This window comes from Mustela nigripes, chromosome 13 (assembly GCF_022355385.1).
Source record: "Mustela nigripes isolate SB6536 chromosome 13, MUSNIG.SB6536, whole genome shotgun sequence".
Lineage (NCBI taxonomy): Eukaryota > Metazoa > Chordata > Mammalia > Carnivora > Mustelidae > Mustela > Mustela nigripes.
Window position 1 is genome coordinate 6455412 of NC_081569.1, and position 18837 is coordinate 6474248.

The following is an 18837-nucleotide window of genomic DNA, read 5'->3' on the forward strand; positions in this document are numbered from 1 at the left end:
AGCCGATCTGGGCCATGTGGCTGCCAAAGAGAGGGTGTGGCTTTGTTGGAACTTGGTGAGGAAAATTCGTCTGGAAGTGGCTCCTTCCTGAGAGCGGCCCTTGCCAGGGATTCTCAGCCGGGCAGGGACAGAATAAAAGGCCCAGGCTGTGGTCTCCGAGCGAACTGGCCAGTGGGGCTCCCTACCTCTGGGGAATTTTTCATCCCACTCCTTCCTGTTTCAGAGAGCTTTTCGGGGGGCTGCATGGATTGTGTCTGGAGTCAGTCTTCTGGGGGGGGGTGGTGGTTATTGGCCTTGGGACTCCCTTTTGGGAGCATTTCCTAGCCACAAGCCTGTTCTGGCACCCCTGGGGACTAACACAGCGGAAGAAGCTGCTTTCCTCCACACCTGTGCTCTGGGATGGTTCCACTGTGCCCCACCTCCAGGAATGAACTGCGCTGGGGGTCTTGCTAGAACCCAAGGAGTCCCACTTCCATAAGGGGAAATAGCTTCCCGGCTATCTGTCCACAAGCATTCAAGGCACTGAATGTTTGTCGCAGGCTCATCTCGGCTGTAGTCACAAGACCCCCACCAGGCCTAGGAGCCCCGAGGGCCCTCTGGAATGGCCTAAGCCACACAGGCCCTTCTCATCTCTGTAATGTAATCTTGGATGAGTTGGCCGGAGCCTGAAAATCCCCCTCTGAAGAGCCTGGGGCCCTCACTCCTGCCCCTCCCCCTGGGTAGCCTCCCCGACTTCCACACACGTTCACCATCTCCTCCCCAGATTTCCTTTTTCATTCCGGACCACAGTCTGGGGAGCCAGGACTGAGATTACCTGCTGGCCAGCCCTGGCCTTGGCTGGCACGTGACATTGCGATGCTGCAGCAGAACTGACCTGCCCAGCCGTGGTCCTCCTCCCTTCGCCTGTGGCTCTCAGCCCTGGGACCCTTGGAACTCCCTCTCCCAGGAGTCCGGTCTACTTTATGTTCCTGGTTTAAATAGGGTGGGGTCATTAGGAACTCAGGTTGGAAAACTGGAGTTCACCTCTTGATTGCAAGGAGCCTTAGGCACTTTATTTTATTTTTTAAAAAGATTTATTTGACAGAGAGAGATCACAAGTAGGCAGAGAGGCAGGCAGAGAGAGAGGGGAGGAAGCAGGCTCCCTGCTGAGCAGAGAGCCCGATGCGGGGCTCGATCCCAACACCCTGAGATCATGACCTGAGCCGAAGGCAGCGGCTTAACCCACTGAGCCACCCAGGGGGCCTTAGGCAATTTACTGAAATCTCTCTGGGCCTCATAACAGGACCAGCTCCATAGCCTTGTGGAGGCTGACAGAGGAGATCCCCAGATGCAAAGTCTGGCTCTTTGGAGGCCTCAAACATGGGTCGCCCACCATCAAAGAAGCCTGTAAGAATTTCCTAATTGGTGCTCAAGTCTTACTTCTCCAGTCCGTCTCCACTCAGAAGTCAGACGGGTCTCTCCTCCTCATGGAGGAACCTTCACTGGCTCTCTGATGCCTGGCATTCACTTCGGCCACAGTGTGCTCTCATGTGCTCCTGGCTTGCGTGTGACACACACACACACACACACACACACACACACGCATGCGCACATGCACCCACATGCACACAGGCATTTGAAGTGTGTTTAGGAAGACTCTGGACTCAGTGACCCCGTGACATGTGGCCCTTCTCCTGACTAGGGTCAAAGGACTCTAGGCTTTTCTGCTGAGGGAAACTGTCCAGCCCAGGACCCTTGTTGACCAGGGTGGAAACAAAACACCCTTTCCAAACAGAAGTCCTAGGAGGTGGTGGTGCCTGCCAGATGGCTGAACAGACAGAAGTCAGGACTCTGAGGGAGGGCCCTGCCCCTGTTGGAGCACCAGTCAGAATCCTGGTTGCCCCTGCTGGCTGCTGGGAGCACCCCTAACTTTGCCTTCCCTTCCCCCAAGACCACTGTTTCAGTGTCAGTGTCCTTGTGCCTGACCTTAGCTAACAGTCTGCCTGGGGAATCTCATGATGGCTAAACTCATGGGCAGGAGGGAGGTCACGGACCCCTGGCCTCATCTGGGCGGTAAGCACACAGAACGTTTATCCTTCCTGCTCCTGAAAGTGGGTGGCAGCCATTGCCCGCCTGCTGAGTGCTGGAGAGGGGTGCCCCCTGTTTAGTCCCACTGTTTTTGGTAAACCAGAGTGTTCCAAGGGGACCTTCCTCAATAACGCACTTCTTCCATCTCCCACTTACCCTCTGCAAGCTGTGCCAGCAACTCCTGCACATTCCCTTTACTCCCCACTAGCATCTCAGAATTGGAGCCCAAGAGCCTCCCTTTGGGCCCAGCCCTTGGATGGGAAAGGGGCGTGTGTTCCTTTAAGGGGCTGGCCCAGCGGGAACGCGGGGGGTTTGTCCGCAGCCGCTTCCTCTCAGGCGGTTCAGGGTCCCCCAAATCCGCCCGCTTTCTCGGACCCCGACAGCCCCGGGCTGGGAGCGCTGCAGCCGTCCAAGAGCCGCCTGGGGCAGTGAGTAGCTGGGGGGTGGCCGGGCTGCTGGGTCCCTCTGCGGGCCGTGTCCACCTCCTCCACCCCCGCTTTGGGTCTCCTGCGGGCCCCCACGTCTCCCGGGGCAGGGTAGGGGAAGCGCTCAGGAGGAGTGCCCTGGGCACCGCCGGGCTGTGATCGCTCCTGGGGCGCGCCCCGGGCGCAAGTTCATGGGGAGCAGCGTGGGGGCGCGGGCGAACCTGCGCGGAACCCCGGGGCGCGCCACGAGGAGGCATATCCCCAGCGAAACCCGATGCCTCCGAGACCACCGCCCGGTCCAGCCCCTTTGCCACCGGGGCCCGCCGGATCCCTGCCCGTCTCGTGCGGTCTGGGTCCTGCAACCTCCCGCGCCGTGCGCGGCGCGCCGGGCTCTGTCCCGGCATGTGTCGGGTGCTCCGGGGTCCGCGGGAGGCCGGGGGTGGGGTGAAGGGTTGGGGACAACCCGCGGGGGCGGCAGGCGGCAGACCTGCGCCCCTTGGCCTCCCCCCGGCCCCCGGCTGTCCCAGGGATGCGGGTCGGTTTCAGGCTGCGATTCGCGAGGGTTTCTGCCTTAGGGCGGCGAGACCAGAGTCGAAGAGGGAGGGAGGCCAGTAGCGCCCTGGGTGGGAGATGGGGTCGCTCGGGGAGGCATTTAGGGCCGGTGGGCAGCCAGGAAGGAAGCAGGGCGGGCGCTTGGACCCGGCTCTGTCACCAAACTCGCTGGGTGGCTCCAGCAGGCTGTGTGACCCAGCGTAGACCGTGGTGCCCAGCGCTGACCCCCCGGGGTGCCTCTGCTCTCTGCAGCAGGGGGAGGTGATTGAGAGGCGCCCTGGCCTCTCCCCCGCGGCCCCGCGTGAGCCAGCCGGCTGGAATGCTGGTAGGAAACACCTCCGGCTTTCAGTTTCCGGGGGCCGCAGGTTTCAAAAGGCGCCTGTGAAGCCTTGTCTAAACAGGGGGCACCGAAGTCTGATTCTTCCCCGGGAACCCGGGCTTGGAGAAACCTGGAGGGCAATACTGCCCCCTGCTGTTGGATGGGGGAACGCTACTCTCCGCCGCACAAATGAGGAGAGCCGGGGGGGGGGGGGGCCCATCTTCCTTCCGAGTTGGGCTTCCCCTTATTCTGCTGTGTGGACGGGTCCCGAGGCACGTGGTGCTGGGAGAAGCAAATGGTGGGCGGCCAGGGAGACTTGAAAGTTCTCTTACCGCTGCCTGTTTACCAAAGATAAAGCCTTGGATACTTCCCTCGCCTCCATGCTCTTGGCCTCAGTTTCCCCAACTGTGAAGAGAAGGCAATGGTGACTGCTTTCTCTCCTAGGCAGTGAGAGGGGTGAAGGATCCACCGAAATAAGGGGAGACTGCACCTTTAACGTAGTAATAACTGCTCTATTTTGTGAGTGACAGCTTTGCAGACTTTCTCTCTTTTAATTTTCTGACCAGAGATATTTTCTGGATATAAGTGTTGTGACCTCCATCTGACAGATGAGGAAAGTGAAGTTCAGTGACTTGCCCTCTAATACACTGTTAGTAATTCGGGGAAACCAGAACCGAATCCTGGTGGCTAGTCTGATTCTAGAACCTGAAATCTGCCGCTATGTTCTTCTGCCAATGCGTACGAGCAGCGGTTTGTGGAACATCTGTTGTGTGTTGGGGCTGGACACAATTCATCGTATATAATCCTCTTCACGTCCTAGAGTGAGGTTCTAGATGAGGACAGGGAAGCACAGAGAGGTTGAGTAACTTGCTCAAGGTCACTCAGCAGGGTGCAGGTGTGTCTTGCCCAGGCAAAGCTCCAGCTGACTTGGGGAGCCTCCCATGACCCCCCCAGGGTAGGGGAGCCCACGCTGTCCATCGCTTCCTTGAGTGGTAGTGGTTGACTTTTCGCCTAACATTCAGGATGGTCGTTTGTTTTCAACTGCAGAGCTTTCCCGTTAATCTGCTCTGGAGACCAGGAAACTTCTGTTCAGAGAAGTCAAATGAGCCAGCCAGCAAGGGGCAAATCTAATGGGACACCTTAGGCTTTGTGTGCTGCCGTTGTATCAGAGAGGCTGGGAGAGGAGAGCCAGCTTCCATCTGGCTCAGAGCCCCTGGACACTGGGCTCATCTTCAGAACTCACTTTTTTTCTTGGGACCCCTCCCTGCATTCTAAGGTTGCATGACTGCTGAGTTAACATCCAGCAAAGGGTGGTGTCGACCAGATCACACCTCTCCTGTGGGAATGGTTTGTTGGTTTTTTTTAAGGTAGGCTCCATGCTCAACATAGGGCTAGAGCTCATGACCCGAGATCAAGAGTCACACGTTCCACTGACTGAGCCAGCTAGGCACCCCTGCAGTGGTGTTAGTAAACCAGAGAGTGGGTATCCAGACTGGAGAGGGGACCAAAGTAATGAAGGAGAACAAGAGCTCTTTTGGGGCACCTGGGTGTCTCATTCGGCTAAGCGTCTGCTCTCAGCTCAGGTCATGATCCTGGGATTGAGCCCCGCATCAGCCTCCCTGCTGAGCACAGGGTCTGCTTCTCCTTCTGTACCCGACTCCCCCCCACACCATGCGCTTTCTCTAATAAATACAATCTTTAAAAAAAAAAAAAAAAAGGCAAAAAGCAAAATTTAGGGCTGTCTTTAGCTGGAAAGAAGGAGCCAGAAGGAGGACATGCCCTGGAGCTAAGGCAGGAAGAGAGCCAGAATGGTTCTTCTAGAATGTCAATCAGATTTGTGGCCATCCTCCACTGGAAACCCTCCAGTGGGCTGCGTCTGGTCCTGGGCCTCTGCCGGGGGTGGGGACATCACTTCCTGACTCCCTCCCTCTTGCTCCGCACTGGACTTCAAGCCCTTCCAGCCAAAGGCCTTTCTTTGCACTTGCTGTTCCCTCCCCTGGAATGCTTTTCCCTAGGATTCTCAGAGCCCACACCTTCAGTTGGTCCCCTTCTCAGGGAGGCCTCCCTGACCCATCCTGTCTCTGGCAGCACCTCTCCTCTGCTCAGCCTCCTCTGTCAACTTGCCACACTGGGACAACATGGATGTCCCATATCCTATTTGCTGCCTGCTTCCCTCCCTGGAATGGGAGCTCTGGCAACTTCCGATTTGGATCCCGCGGGCCGGAAACTGTGCCCGGCACGGGGCGGATGCGGGACAAGTACTTGAGGTCCTGGTTCCAGCTCCTTCATCCATCTCCTGATGAAGACCATCACTTTAGCTATGCAGCTTTGCATTTCTTTTCTGAACGATTTTATTTACTAATTTTTGAAGGGGGGAGCGCACCCGCACACGTGTGAGTGTTGGGGGAGGGGCAGAGGGAGAGAATCTCAAGCAGACTCCCCGCTGAGCACGCAGAGCCAGACTTGGGGCTCGATCCCATGGCTCGGAGATGACGATCTGAGCCAAAACCGAGGGTCGATGGCCCAGCCGACTGAGCCGCCCAGGCGCCCTGCAACTTAGCATTTCCGAACCTCCGTTTCCTTGTCTGTATAAGGGGGATAAAAATTCTGACACTGTGAAACCCACAGGCAATGACATCGGTACAAATGCGCTGTTGAGCGGAAGGTGGTCTTCCTATAGGACAGATCCTTATGGGGGCTGGCTGGAGAGCTTCCAGTAGAGTCCCGCCCTTGCCATCTTGGCCACCTGACCTTCGGACAGTTGCTTCATACCCTTGTGCCTCTGTTTACCTGTGGAGGAACTGGGGAGAGTAAAATTCTGTCTGGGGTGGGGGGTGGTTCTTGGAAGGGTCAAGAGAGCTGCTGGCCATGGAAGCCCTTTAAAACCAAGGGAGTGTAGGGGGTGGGGTTTTGGAGGCTGGAAAGCGGTGCCTAGGAGCTCGCTGGAGGCTCCAGAAGGTGCTACAGTCTTTCCTGCCTCAGTGCATGTTTCTGAACAATGACGGACCTCACCCACGACTGGGGAGAACCATGGGGGACTGAGGTCAGAGTGTCATGGAGCAGCGTTGGTCCAGGGTGATCTTTCTCAACATGCTGACAATTGGACCACTAAAACAGCGTGTCTCACAAGCAAAGAGCAAACCTAAGCAAGCTGTGGATTCCTTAAGACAAATGCTGATACTCCTGCAGAAAAGCACGCATACGAAGGTCACTCCCCAGGCTCTTTGCTGTTCCGTGTTCAAAACTCAGGGACCAAGTAGACTTGGATAATGCAGTATCTCTTCCCACCCCACTGTCCCACCTCTCGAGATCCAAACTCACACCATCTCAACACAAGGATTCCAGGGTGGGGGAGGGGTGCCTGTACGGCAGCTTCGTGCAAATTTTTCTGATAAGTGTAGGAATCCCTTGGCAAAGTTGCAAAGCCATTTCCCTTGAGTTAAAAAAAAAAAAAAAAAAAGATTGAAGAAGATGGCTCCATCTGGCTCAGATTCTTAATTTTGGTAAATCTGGTTTCTCCCGGAATCCAAGGTCCCTGAAAACCTACATCTCAGAGGAGGAAGCCCTTGACCCGGAGGTGAAGGCTGGAAAGGCTGATTGACGGGGCGCACTGGGTGCCAAGGTCAGTGGAGAGAATGCACGGTGCCGGTGTTCTTTATTGGGACTCTATTAGGTTTTGTCAATGGCTGGTTACAAAGCTGCATATGTTTTGAGTAATCTGCCCCAGCCTGATTTTCCCCCCTCACCTTATTATTTAATTGCAAAAATCTGTTTTTTCAGGCACATCTGTATCACTTTGTGGCAGAAACACCTGCATTTGCTCGTCCCAGGGAAGCCCTTTCTCACTGGAGGGCGTTTGGGCCTGATGAGCCACTGTGAGGAGGAGGCTGGGGACATGGCAGGCCGGGACCCGACCGGCCCCTTCCCTGGCACAGGCTGCGAGTGTTCAGGGACACGGCAGGACCTGTCACACCCAGCTCAGTATCAACGGCCTCTAGGTCCTGGTTCCAGACGTGGGACCTTAAGGAAGGGAAAAGAAACTCCCCTAGGAGGGCCTGCTGTGTGTCCTCTGCACACGTCACCTCTCGGAATTTGACGTGGTCGTTCTGGACTTTGGAGCTGGTTGTGGGTTCAGATCCCAACTCTGCTGTGTCCTCGCTGGGTGACCTTGGGCCGATGAGTTCATCTCTCTGCGCCCTTGGTCCTTCCAGCGGTACAGTGAAATACTAGAAGGTCCCGCCTTTGAGGCTTGTGGTCAGGAGTAAATGAGATAGTAAGTGCTCATTAAACTCAGTTGTCAGTATTTTCAGGCCAAGGAGAGCAGTCCAAGTGAGGCTCAGCTGGGTTCACAAAGAGACTCAAAATGGGGGACTTCAATATGCTAGGACTTTCTCTCATGGGGACACCGTGCACTGGGGGCAGTCCAGGGCTGGTGGACCTGGCTTTGCCGTTCAACCCATGATTTACATTTCTGAAACTCAAATGGGACCTCTGGTTGCCAGCAGGTGGAGGGGGAAAAAAATGCCAGGGAGCGGGATCCCTGTTTTTTTTTTTTTTAAAGATTTTATTTATTTATTTGATAGACAGAGATCACAAGTAGGCAGAGAGGCAGGCACAGAGAGGGGGGAGCAGGCTCCCTACTGAGCAGAGAGCCCGATGGGAGGCTCGATCCCAGGACCCTGAGATCATGACCTGAGCCAAAGGCAGAGGCTTTAACCCACTGAGCCACCCAGGCGCCCCTGGGATCCCTGTTTTAATCCAAGAGCTGTGTGTGGCACGTGTTACTTCGCCCACGGCCCTTAACCAGCACGGAATCCCTCGGCTCCTCTTTGCTGCAGAGGGAGGCTGGGATCACAGCTTCGTGCTGGCTGGTCGTGCGCTTCTCCAGAACTAGGTGACTGCAGAGAGAAGTCGAGCACGTGGGTGAGACATAGCTCATGGTGAGTTTTAGGAGGTTCACTTCACACACGAGGAAACCCGCCTAGAATCACACAGCGTATAAGGGATGGAGATGGGGTTTGAACCCAGATCCTCCCATCCCCGGACTTCTCCCATCCAAGTACTAACCAGGCCCGACCCTGCTTAGCTTCCGAGATCAGACGAGATCGGGCGCGTTCAGGGTGGTATGGCCGTAGACCCCGGACTTCTGTACTAGGTTGCAGATTGTGCTGCCTGGTGGGGCTGCTCTGTGAGTGTCCCTTGGGGGTTTCTTTTGCCAAGAAGCGAGAGCTCAGAAGGGCCTCGTCCTACAGCCGTGCTCGGCACAAAGGGGGCTTTGGGGCTCAGATCTCCCTCAAGAGGCCTACAAGAGTAGCAGATTCCCGAATCTGCTTTTTCTTTCTTTTTTTTTTTTTTAAGATTTTATTTATTTATTTGACAGAGAGAGATCACAAGTAGACGGAGAGGCAGGCAGAGAGAGAGAGAAAGGGAAGCAGGCTCCCTGCTGAGCAGAGAGCCCGATGCGGGACTCGATCCCAGGACCCTGAGATCATGACCTGAGCCGAAGGCAGCAGCTCAACCCTCTGAGCCACCCAGGTGCCCCCGAATCTGCTTTTTCTCCAGCAAGGGCTCCTCACTGTCCTGGAAGCAAGAAGGTTCCCTGCTGAATCCCATAGCCCTTCCTTGCAGATTCCATGCTTTCCTTGTTTTCTTTTTAAAGATTTTACTTAGAGAGAGAGAGAGACGGAGTACGAGCTGGGGCAGAGGGGGGTGGGAGTGGGGAGAGCGAGAAGAACAAAGCAGACCCCCCTGCGGGGGCTGCATCCCACGACCCCAAGACCATGACCCGAGCCAAAGACAGATGCTTAAGTGACTGAGCCGCCCAGGTGCCCCATGTCTTTATCTTTTCCTTCCCCCACCCCCCCCCCCCCCCCCCCCGCTCTGGTCTCTTTTTGCTGTCCTCCCGCATTCTGGTCTCCGTACAACAGGCATTCACGGGGCCGCAGCCTTGCAATCATAGCAAAGGGGCAGTTCTCATGTTCTGCTTTGTCCATTTCAAATTATCCCCTCAGCCTGTTCCCACACTGCCACATGATAATCACGGTCGGACTTCCAGATGCCCGCTGCGCCCTGGCCTTGCCGCCTCACTGTCCGCCTTCAGCACAGGCCCCGGACGGGGGCTTCTGACCTTGTGGCTCCTCTGCTTATGGCCGTTCCTGGCACCCTAGGACTTTTGGGACCAAGGCGAGAGGGGAAATCCTGGTCTGGAGACCGAAGGGCATCTAGATGCTGGGCCTGCTGACCCCTCTCACCACCTCTGCCCTGGATCCTGGTGGTTCCAATAAAAAAGCTTTAATGAGGAAGAACCGGTTGACTTCTAGAGAAGGGGGTGGGGGGCAACCCACGAGGGAGTGGAAGACACAGATACAAGCAAGTTCCCTACCCCGAGCCTGGGTGGGGCTGCGGGAAGGGGAGGAAACGGGTTACACACCCCAGGAGAGCAAGTGCTGGAGAGAGGAGCCCACAGCAGGGCTGTGGTCACAAGGCAGCTTCTCCTTCCTCCTGTCCCTCTGCTGTGGCTGCCTCCCGTTGGCCGAATCCTGCTGGAAGCCAGAGGCCAGGACCCCAGAGAAGCTTCACAGCGACCAGTGCAGGGCAGAGAAAAGCACAAATGGAGAACTTAGAGCACATTGCCAGGCCCCCACGGGGTTCTCTTTGGCCTCTGAGCCTTTGCATTTGCCGGGCCCCTGCTGGGCACACCCCAGCGTCCTTTCCACCTAGCTGACTCCCGTGTCTTCAGTCTCTTTTCCTGCTCCTTGTCTCTCCCTCACCTCTGCATTCCCCACACAGCATCCAGACTTCCGCCCGTGACTCTACCCCGTCTTGGCACTGAGTTCCTCCAAGGCTGCCGGTCTTTTAAATCAAGGGCTCAGCAAATGGTTAGCGAGGGGGCGGGGGGAGGTGAGGGATGCACTATTAGCCTTGGGCGCAAAATACACCGGGGAGGAGGGTCTGTGTGCACCCAAAGCCCTTGGTCATCAAGATGTAATATTTAATGCAATATTTAAAAAACAACCCAACAAACAAACTACAGCCCAAGGCCTTGTTGCCTATTTCATGTGCATGTCCACCGAAACTGGGATGGCCCCCAGAAGTGCTCACCTTGACTCAGGATAGGAAATAAATCTGTGGGGTCCCCGTTACCCCCCAGCAGCGGCTCAGGACTGAGACAAAAGCTGGACAATGCAGGACTCCCCTCACTAAACATGAATTCACCGAGATTTTCAGTCTAGTCGAGGCTCTTCGGTGCTCACAACTTTCAGATCCAATCGTGCCGTCTGAAAACTATCGATCCTGTCCCATCGTCCTGTGTAATTTTCTCCGCGGACTCCATGCTTCCTCCTCACTCCTCCCTAGGCTTTGCTGACTTGCTTCTGGCCCATCTGGCCTGGGGGGGGGGGTGCAGTCCCTCGAGGGCAGGGACCTGGGCTCGCTCCCCTTTGTCTTCTCGCTCCGAGGACTCGGTGTGATGATCCGTAATCGCCAGCTGAGCGAGTGAACAAGTGGATGCCGTGATGCAGGGGTCCCCGGGCCCCGGCAGCAGGCTTCTCTCATTGGCTTGTTTCTCTTCTCTTCCCAGCCTGCCCCGGACACCCTGGCGCCATGGGCCCACTGCTCCTGGTCCTGCTGTACCCGCTGTCCTGCGTGTCCGGGCTGCCTTTCTACAATGGCTTCTACTACTCCAACAATCCCAGCTCCTGGAACAGCCACGGCGAAGGTGGGCGGCCTCTTGGCTCTGGCTCTATGCCTTGCCCCGGTGAACGGGATCTCTCTGGGCTCCTGCTGGGATAAGGAGGCTCCAGTCTGGGACAGGGGACAGGGCGTGGAGCCTGCTGCCTCTTCCCTCTCTAGGTCCTGAAGCAGACCAGGCGCATTTCTAAGACAAGGCCAGGGACGGTCCACTTACTCTGTGTTTGCTGGTCCCTTGGGCTTGGAGTGCGTCAGAGCCGAGTGCACTTAAAGACAATCATCTGTGTGCTTCTGGACCCTGCCGGTTTTCCGAGATCCAACTTAAGTGGATCTCCCCTATTGTCCCCAGGGGAAAAGGGGTTTGAGATTAGAGAGATATGTGTCTGAATCTTAATTTTGCCATTTTGTACCTAAACAGCTTTGGGCAGGTGACTTTTTTTAGGTGGGGGAGAGGCAGAGGGAGAGAGAATCATCAGCAGGCTCCGTGCTCAGCACAGAGCCCGACTCAGGGTTTGATCTCACAACCCTGAGATCACGACCTGAGCCAAAATCAAGAGTCAGATGCTTGACAGTCTGAGGCCCCCCCGCCAGGCGCCTCTGGGCAGGTGACTTTTTAGTTAGCAGCTGTGTACCTACTATCCACCAGGCACGCTTCTCAGTGCCGTCCGTACGCTGCCTCATACAATCCTCAAAAAACCCTGGCGTAGCAGCAAGGTTGACAACCAGCGCCGTGAGGGCACCCACTACCCCTACCCCACGCTGATGGGCAGCCCCGAAAGCGAATATTGTGGATTATTTCATTTCCTAGATGAGGAAACCGAAGCTCACAGGGTTGAGCCAGCCTCCCAGGGCCCACGGATCCTAAGAACCTTCCCTGAGATTTGTCTGTGGCAGGACTGGGGACCCAGCCCCCCCGGTCGTGCCATGAGCCTCCCTCAGGCTCTAGGGGAACACGCAATCCTCACCTCTCCCTGTGCCCCGTGGCCGTTGATGGACCCGAACTTGTGTCTGTGTCGCTCCAATCTAAGTCTTCGGGGTCGCGTCTCCCTCGGCCCCCTTCTAAGAAGACACGTGTGACTGCAATCTCTAATCCCGGCTCCTCTCTTTCCCGTAGAAGGCAGCTCCCACAGGTGCCAGGAATTAGGACCCGGCTCTCACCCTCCTAGTCCCCCAGAGTTCGTGAGACAATTGCAACTTTACTGAGATTCAAGGAAACTTAAAAATTTACACCTTCTACTCATCCTGTTACGGCTTTCCCTTCCGGCCCTGAATATGTGCGCGCAAAATCACCAATAATCCCCCCCCACCTGGGGGCACCGTTGCTAACATGTCCGGTGGGTTCCTCTCGCCTTCGAGAGACGATCGAGAAAATTCTTTTTCTCCTCCTGCTCTACATGTGGGCTTGGGAGTCTTCCTGCTACTTCATAGAATACAGTGTTTTTCCAAGGTTAAGCAGTGTCAGCTCTGTGTTTATTCGTACCCAGGAGGCCTGCTGGTATATATGTATAGGATTAGAGGTACATTGTCTCCATGAGAAGCCCCGACCTCCTGTCACCCGCACTTCTAGGCATTTGGGGAGCATCAGGGAGAACAGTTGGACAGAAAGTGAAGGGCAGGGACACCTGGGTGGCTCAGTGGGTTAAGCCGCTGCCTTCGGCTCGGGTCATGATCTCAGGGTCCTGGTATCGAGTCCCGCATCGGGCTCTCTGCTCAGCAGGGAGCCTGCTTCCCTCTCTCTCTCTCTGCCTGCCTCTCCGACTACTTGTGATTTCTCTCTGTCAAATAAATAAATAAAATCTTAAAAAAAAAAAAAAAGAAAGAAAGTGAAGGGCAGGCTGTGCTCTCCCGCGGCCACCGTGGTGGCTCCCTCAGGGAGAGCTGTGTCCTCGCCAGCCGCCTGAGAAGGAGGTGCTCTGGTGCCTGCTCTATCAGGTAGCTTCTTGGGCACAACAAACTGAGCAGTTTAAGGCAACAGTCATTTTTAGTGGTTTTTTGGTTTTCTTTTTTTTTCTTTTTTTGGTTGTTGTTTTGGCTCGTGATTCCAAGGGTCAGCATTCTGGGCTGGCATCCACATCCTTGGTCCCGGCTGTGCTCACTCCGTTGACTGTGCCTGCAGTCGGTAAGACAGGTCAGCTGGGAGCTGGTTGGCCTAGGATGGCCCCAGCTGTGAGGGCTTGTCTCTGCTCCCCGTGGGCTCTCCCTCTCCAGCAGGTACACCCAGGTTCATTTTCATGGGGGTTGGCAAGGTTCCGGGGAAAGAGTGGACCCAGGCTGAGAGCAGGCACAGGGGAATAGTCACTTCCGTCACGTTCCTGTGGTCAGAGCGAGTGGCACGGCCAGCAGGGATTTAAGGGGGAGGGGAAATGACGTCCCCTCCTGATAGGAGACCCAAAGCCGCAGTGCAGAGTGCGAGGGACGGGGAGGAGCGAAGCATTATGGCCATTCCTGCAAGGTGTGACTCCCGAGGCTGGGGCGGTCCTCGCAGGGGCACGGGTGGGCTGGAGCAGGCCCCATTGGCACCCCACCTCTCTCCCAGGCATCTTCAATGGGGTGAAGCTGGTGGTAGAGACGCCCGAGGAGACCCTGTTCTCCCACCCGGGGGCCAACGTGACCCTGCCCTGCCGCTACCACTACGAGCCAGCCCCGCTGTCCCCGAGGCCCGTGCGTGTCAAATGGTGGAAGCTGTCGGAGAATGGGTCCCCCGAGCTGGATGTGCTCGTGGCCATCGGGCTGAGGCACCGCACCTTTGGGGACTACCGAGGCCGGGTACACCTGTGGGAGGATGGGGAGCGAGAAGCGTCGCTGCAGATCCGGGACGTGCGGCTGGAGGACTCCGGGCGCTACCGCTGTGAGGTCATCGACGGGCTGGAGGACGAGAGCGGCCTGGTGGAGCTGGAGCTGCGGGGTGAGGCCCTGGTGGGCGGGCAGGGGGGTCCTGGGGGCCCGGGCCACGGGGAGAGGGCCCCGAGAAACCGTCTAGAACTCTGTGCCTTAGACAGACACACAGTGCTCAAAACCACCCCACGGGGAAGCTACTGCTGTCATCGTCCCCATTGTACAGATGAGGAAACAGAGGCACAGGGAGGCCAGATAAGGAAACAGAGGCACAGCTGAGGCTCCGGTGGGGGGTTGTAAGTGGCACAAACCAAGGAGGCCGCCCCGTGTGAGTGGCAGGAGTGGTGGGCACTGGGGCCACGCGGCTGAGCCTTGTCCTGTCCCATGGGAGTGCCCTCCCTACTCAGGCCCAGAAGCAGACCCCACACAGCCAGGTTTTCTGACTTGACAAGAGAAGCATATACTTTCATGCAAAATCTCTGAATTTTTCTGTAAAATCTTCTAATGAAACAAAAAAAAGCAAGAGTCACAACTCTGTTATGTGCAAACCATCCAGAGCTCGCACGCCAGACCTTGTGTGTGCGTTCCCCGGGGACAGTCTCTAGGGACAGTTACCCTCTCTGTCCCTAGGACGGGCTATGTGTCCCCATACCTCTCCTACCTGGGAGGGAGGCAGCTGGGAAGCATAGAGGACCGTGTTCTGGCTCCACACCCGGCCCGCCCCAGCTGTGGCACCCTGGGTGGCTGCCCCATCTCCTCGGAGCTCCGTCCCCTCCAGTGTGAAACGAGGGCCTCCTCCACCTCCTTGAGAGGAGATGAGGATAAAAGGCAAGTCAGGGACCTTTCCCATCAGCATCCCATCAGCATCCCGGTCTAGTCCAGATGGTGGCCAGTGGGGTCAGACTCCGCACCGCTGACGTTGGGTATGACAGGGAGGGAGGTCCATGTGGTCAGGGGATAGTCCCCTGCCAGCTCCCAACCTGCTCACTGTGTCCTCATGTGATAGAAGGGGTGTGCGACCTCTGTGCGGTCTCATAGAGGGACACTGGTCTCATTCACGAGAGCTCTACCCTCATGACCTCAGTCCCTCCTTGGCCCTACCTCCAGAGACCATCCCATTAGGCCTTGGGATTTCAACAGAAAGTAGGGGGACACACCGAGACCATGGCACTGGGGCTCTTTCAGCAGCCCTGCAAATTCGGGGCTATGTCCGTTCTATAGGTGGGGACATTAATTGCCTGAGTCCTTTGTGACCTTCATGAGCTAGTCTGTGTTTCCTGAGTACCACCGTGTAGCGGCCCAGTCCTAGGAGGGCGGCAGGAAGCAGACATAGACTCTGCTTCAGACCCGGACGTGGAGTGGGGATGCAGGAACTGGAGTCTCCAGCCCGCCGGGCCCCTGCGCACCCCTCAGGCCCCTCTTTCCTCCCTCCCCAGGTGTGGTCTTTCCCTACCAACACCCCCGAGGACGCTACCAGCTCAACTTCCACGAGGCTCAGCGGGCGTGCGAGGAGCAGGACGCAGTGGTGGCCTCCTTTGAGCAGTTGTTCCGGGCCTGGGAGGAGGGCCTGGACTGGTGCAATGCCGGCTGGCTGCAGGACGCCTCGGTGCAGTACCCCATCGCACGAGCCCGGCAGCCCTGCGGCGGCCTGGGCCTGGCCCCCGGCGTGCGCAGTTACGGCCCGCGTCACCACCGCCGGCACCGCTATGATGCCTTCTGCTTCGCTCCTGCCCTCAGGGGTGAGTACGTGGGCCCGGGCTGGGAGGGCAGCCTCTGGGGAGCCTTGGGACCCCTCTGCCCGCACTGCCAGCACCTTACCTGGAAGTCTGGAGTCCTGCAGGGCTGGAAGTCACGTCTGGCTGAGTTTGAGGGCTTTGCTGCTGTTTCACGCCCACCACTGGTTTCCTTGGTCCTCGGACCTTTTCTGAGAGCCTCCTGCGTGCTGGAGCCACACTAGGGCACCCCAGACAAACAGAGCACGGTCTGTCCTCACGAAGGGAATCATTTCATGGCAAGATCAACAAATAAAAACAGAAACTGGTTTGTTGTCACATCACAAGCATTCAGAGAAGTGTCCGGCACCTAGGTACCCAGTAAATGATTTTTTTAAAGATTTTATTTTATTTTTTTAAAGATTTTATTTATTTATTTGTCAGAGAGAGAGAGAGCACAGGCAGAGTGGCAGGCAGAGTCAGAGGGAGAGGCAGGCTCCCTGCAGGGCAAGGAGCCCGATGTGGGACTCGATCCCAGGACGCTGGGATCATGACCTGAGCCGAAGGCAGCTGCTTAACCAACTGAGCCACCCAGGCGTCCCTAAAGATTTTATTTTTAAGTCACCTCTACACCCAACATGGGGCTCGAACCCACAACCCCAAGATCAAGAGTCACACGCTCCACCCACCGAGCCAGGCAGGCACCCCGGAGACTCAGTAAATGACTAGGTGAGCGAGAGGCTCTGATTGGAGCAACTAGGGGTGGCACCGGCTCAGGGTGCAGTTAGGGAAGGGAGAAGCGGAGTACAGATGTGGTGGGAGGGACCCTGGCGCTCTGGCAGGTGGGATGGAACCCTCAGGGAGGGGGTCAGAATTCGAAGGTACCTCCCCAAAGGACACACGGTCAGTGCCCGCAGCCTCTTGGTTCCCTGGGTTCATTGCCAGGTCTGTCTGAGGACATCTGACGGGTGGGCGTTTCTGCGGGCCCCACTGTCCTCTCGGGCTGCCCCCCTCCTGCCCAGCCCTCACGCCCCACTTTCCCACAGGGCAGGTGTACTACCTGGAACTCCCTGAGAAGCTGACCCTGGCCGAGGCAAAGGAGGCGTGTCGGGAAGACGGCGCCCACATTGCCAAGGTGGGCCAGCTCTTTGCCGCCTGGAAGTTCCGTGGCCTGGACCGCTGTGATGCCGGCTGGCTGGCGGATGGCAGTGCCCGCTACCCCGTGGTTCACCCGCGTCCCAACTGCGGGCCCCTGGAGCCCGGCGTCCGAAGCTTCGGCTTCCCGGACCCGCAGAGCCGCAAGTATGGCGTGTATTGCTACCGTCGGCGCTAGTCCCGGGAGGGGTTGCCCCGCTCTGCCCTGTCCCGTCTCACGCTGTATTTATTGAGGGGGTGATTTTCTCGTGTGGATTGGGGCAATTTTTGTATTGTTTTTATACTTCACAAGTGAAATTTTTTTAATTACTTTTTTTTTTTTTTTTTTTGTAAATCCAACATTGCAAATCCTCCCTTTGTTCGGGTGGATACCCCAAGGCTCCCTGTTTCCTGGAAGCCCTCTGCCCCTCTCCTCCAGGCCAGTGGAGGTTTGTGGGCTCACAAGGGCTCTCTAGCGTCACCGAGCGCTACCCAGAGCGTACGATGACGCGTGGTGGCTGCAGCGCCCACCCCCACCTCAGCGTGGGGGAGGGCGAGGGTGTCCAGGGGGCCCTGGAGCTGGGCATCGTGGCCTCCTGCCTCTTCCTCCCCCTCTGCAGAGCTGCTGGCCCAAGTCAGCATGGCTGAGGAGCTAGCGCTAGAAGCGGGTCCCCAGGCTTCTGCATGAAGTCCCAGGAAAGGGAGAAATTTCTCTCTCAAAGAGTCTGTATTTTGTTCCCCTTTTCCCCTCCTCAGGGAGTGGTCCTCAGGGGTGTGTGCTCTCTTTGGACAGTAAATGGTGCTGTGACCCCCGTCCTTCTGTCCAGCTCTCTGCCTCATTCAGTCCTGGTGCGCACACAGCTCCTTATCCAGGGAGAGTGGGGGGCAGCACTATTTCAGGGAGCTCTGTGGGCTGCACCTTCTGGCCCCATGGTTCTGGTTTGCCCACCCTGTGGCTCCATGCCCTGGGCGCTGGCCCAGCTGCTGGAGCTCCGGCCTGCTTTTCCACCGTCTCCACTCCCGGGCTGCATGTCAGTGGGGGTCCAGAAGAGAAGGATGCGCCTCTCAGGACACAGAGGAGGCTGTGTTCCCCGCCACCCGCCCCAATAGGATCTTGGAGACCAGCCCTCTCTGTGTCTCACCCTCTTCCCCCGACTCCCACCCCAGCTTCAGGAAAGCAGGCCTGCCTCTGCCTAGGCACCTGTCTGCCACTCTCACTAGGTTATGGAGTCTGTTCCGCACGTGGGCCCATGCTTCTCAAAGCGTGGCCAGGCAGCACCCCTTGGGAATTATTAGAACTGCCAGTTTCTGGACCCCACCTTAGACCGGCCGCGGGAGAAACTCTGTGTTATCACAGACGCTCTTGATTCTGATCCAGGTTTGAAAACCACAGATGTCGTAGTGCTCCCAACTGATCAGCTAATCACTTACACAGTTACTGAGCCCCTTCTATGTGACCGTCATTTACTTCTGTCCACTCGTGGTTTCCAGACTCTTGGGTAATCTGGACACGTGTGTATGTTCACCTACAAATACTCACCCACACGAACACACGCCTGAAAAGATACCAGCAAACTCACAGCAGCACGCACTAACCAGCGCCCAGACTCCTTCCCAAACACCGACGCAGGGGCCCACTGAGCAACTGAGCCGAGCAGGGGGCCCCCATCTGGCCTCCTAAGGAGCAGGCTTGGCAGGGGACCGTCCCCTGCCTCCACTCAAGGTCTCCTGAGGGAATCCATAAGCCATTGTAATCGCTTTTGTTGATATCCTATAGCCTCCTTGAGGGCAGGACGCCCAGACTTTTTGGCTAGTGGCCAGCGAACTAGCTAAGCACAGATACGTGTAGGCAAGAAGCCCTGTTCCCAGGCTGTCTGCGGCTGCTTCTGTTCCCTCCTCTCAATCCTGATGGGCCTCTGCTCTTGACACGCTCTACCAAGCATCTCCTAGGGGAGCAGTGTGCGATCAAAGAACCAAACTATGCAAAGTAACCGGATGTCCCATTTGAGTGGGCCTTGACAGTAAATGCATGTGCACGCACACATCCACCCCCACCCCCACCCCCACGGTCCATCAAAAGCACAGGTACCCTCACAGTAACAGA

At 56.9% G+C, this 18837-nt stretch overlaps 1 protein-coding gene across 3 annotated transcripts; it reads left to right on the plus strand.

Annotated features, from left to right (window-relative positions):
• The first annotated feature begins 2354 nt into the window (after window positions 1-2354).
• HAPLN3 (hyaluronan and proteoglycan link protein 3) lies at window positions 2355-17088 on the plus strand. Of its 3 annotated transcripts, XM_059371602.1 has the most exons (6): window positions 2355-2495; window positions 6895-6985; window positions 10943-11080; window positions 13589-13957; window positions 15324-15626; window positions 16646-17088. In XM_059371602.1, the coding sequence occupies exons 3-6, from the start codon at window positions 10966-10968 to the stop codon at window positions 16930-16932; spliced, it is 1074 nt and encodes a 357-aa protein (XP_059227585.1). In that variant the 5' UTR covers window positions 2355-2495; window positions 6895-6985; window positions 10943-10965; the 3' UTR covers window positions 16933-17088. The 3 variants fall into 3 exon arrangements, with proteins under 3 accessions (XP_059227585.1, XP_059227586.1, XP_059227584.1); XM_059371603.1 differs by lacking the exon at window positions 6895-6985; XM_059371601.1 differs by lacking the exons at window positions 2355-2495; window positions 6895-6985 and adding an exon at window positions 13099-13171 and having other exon boundaries at window positions 10947-11080.
• The last annotated feature ends 1749 nt before the right edge of the window (window positions 17089-18837 follow it).

Coding starts and splice junctions, on each gene's coding strand:
- HAPLN3 (XM_059371601.1), top strand. CDS start 11,030: ATGGCTTCTACTACTCCAACAATCCCAGCTCCTGGAACAGCCACGGCG. Junction 13,172..13,588: donor GTTGACTGTGCCTGCAGTCG/GTAAGACAGGTC, acceptor CCTCTCTCCCAG/GCATCTTCAATGGGGTGAAG. Junction 13,958..15,323: donor GGTGGAGCTGGAGCTGCGGG/GTGAGGCCCTGG, acceptor CTCCCTCCCCAG/GTGTGGTCTTTCCCTACCAA.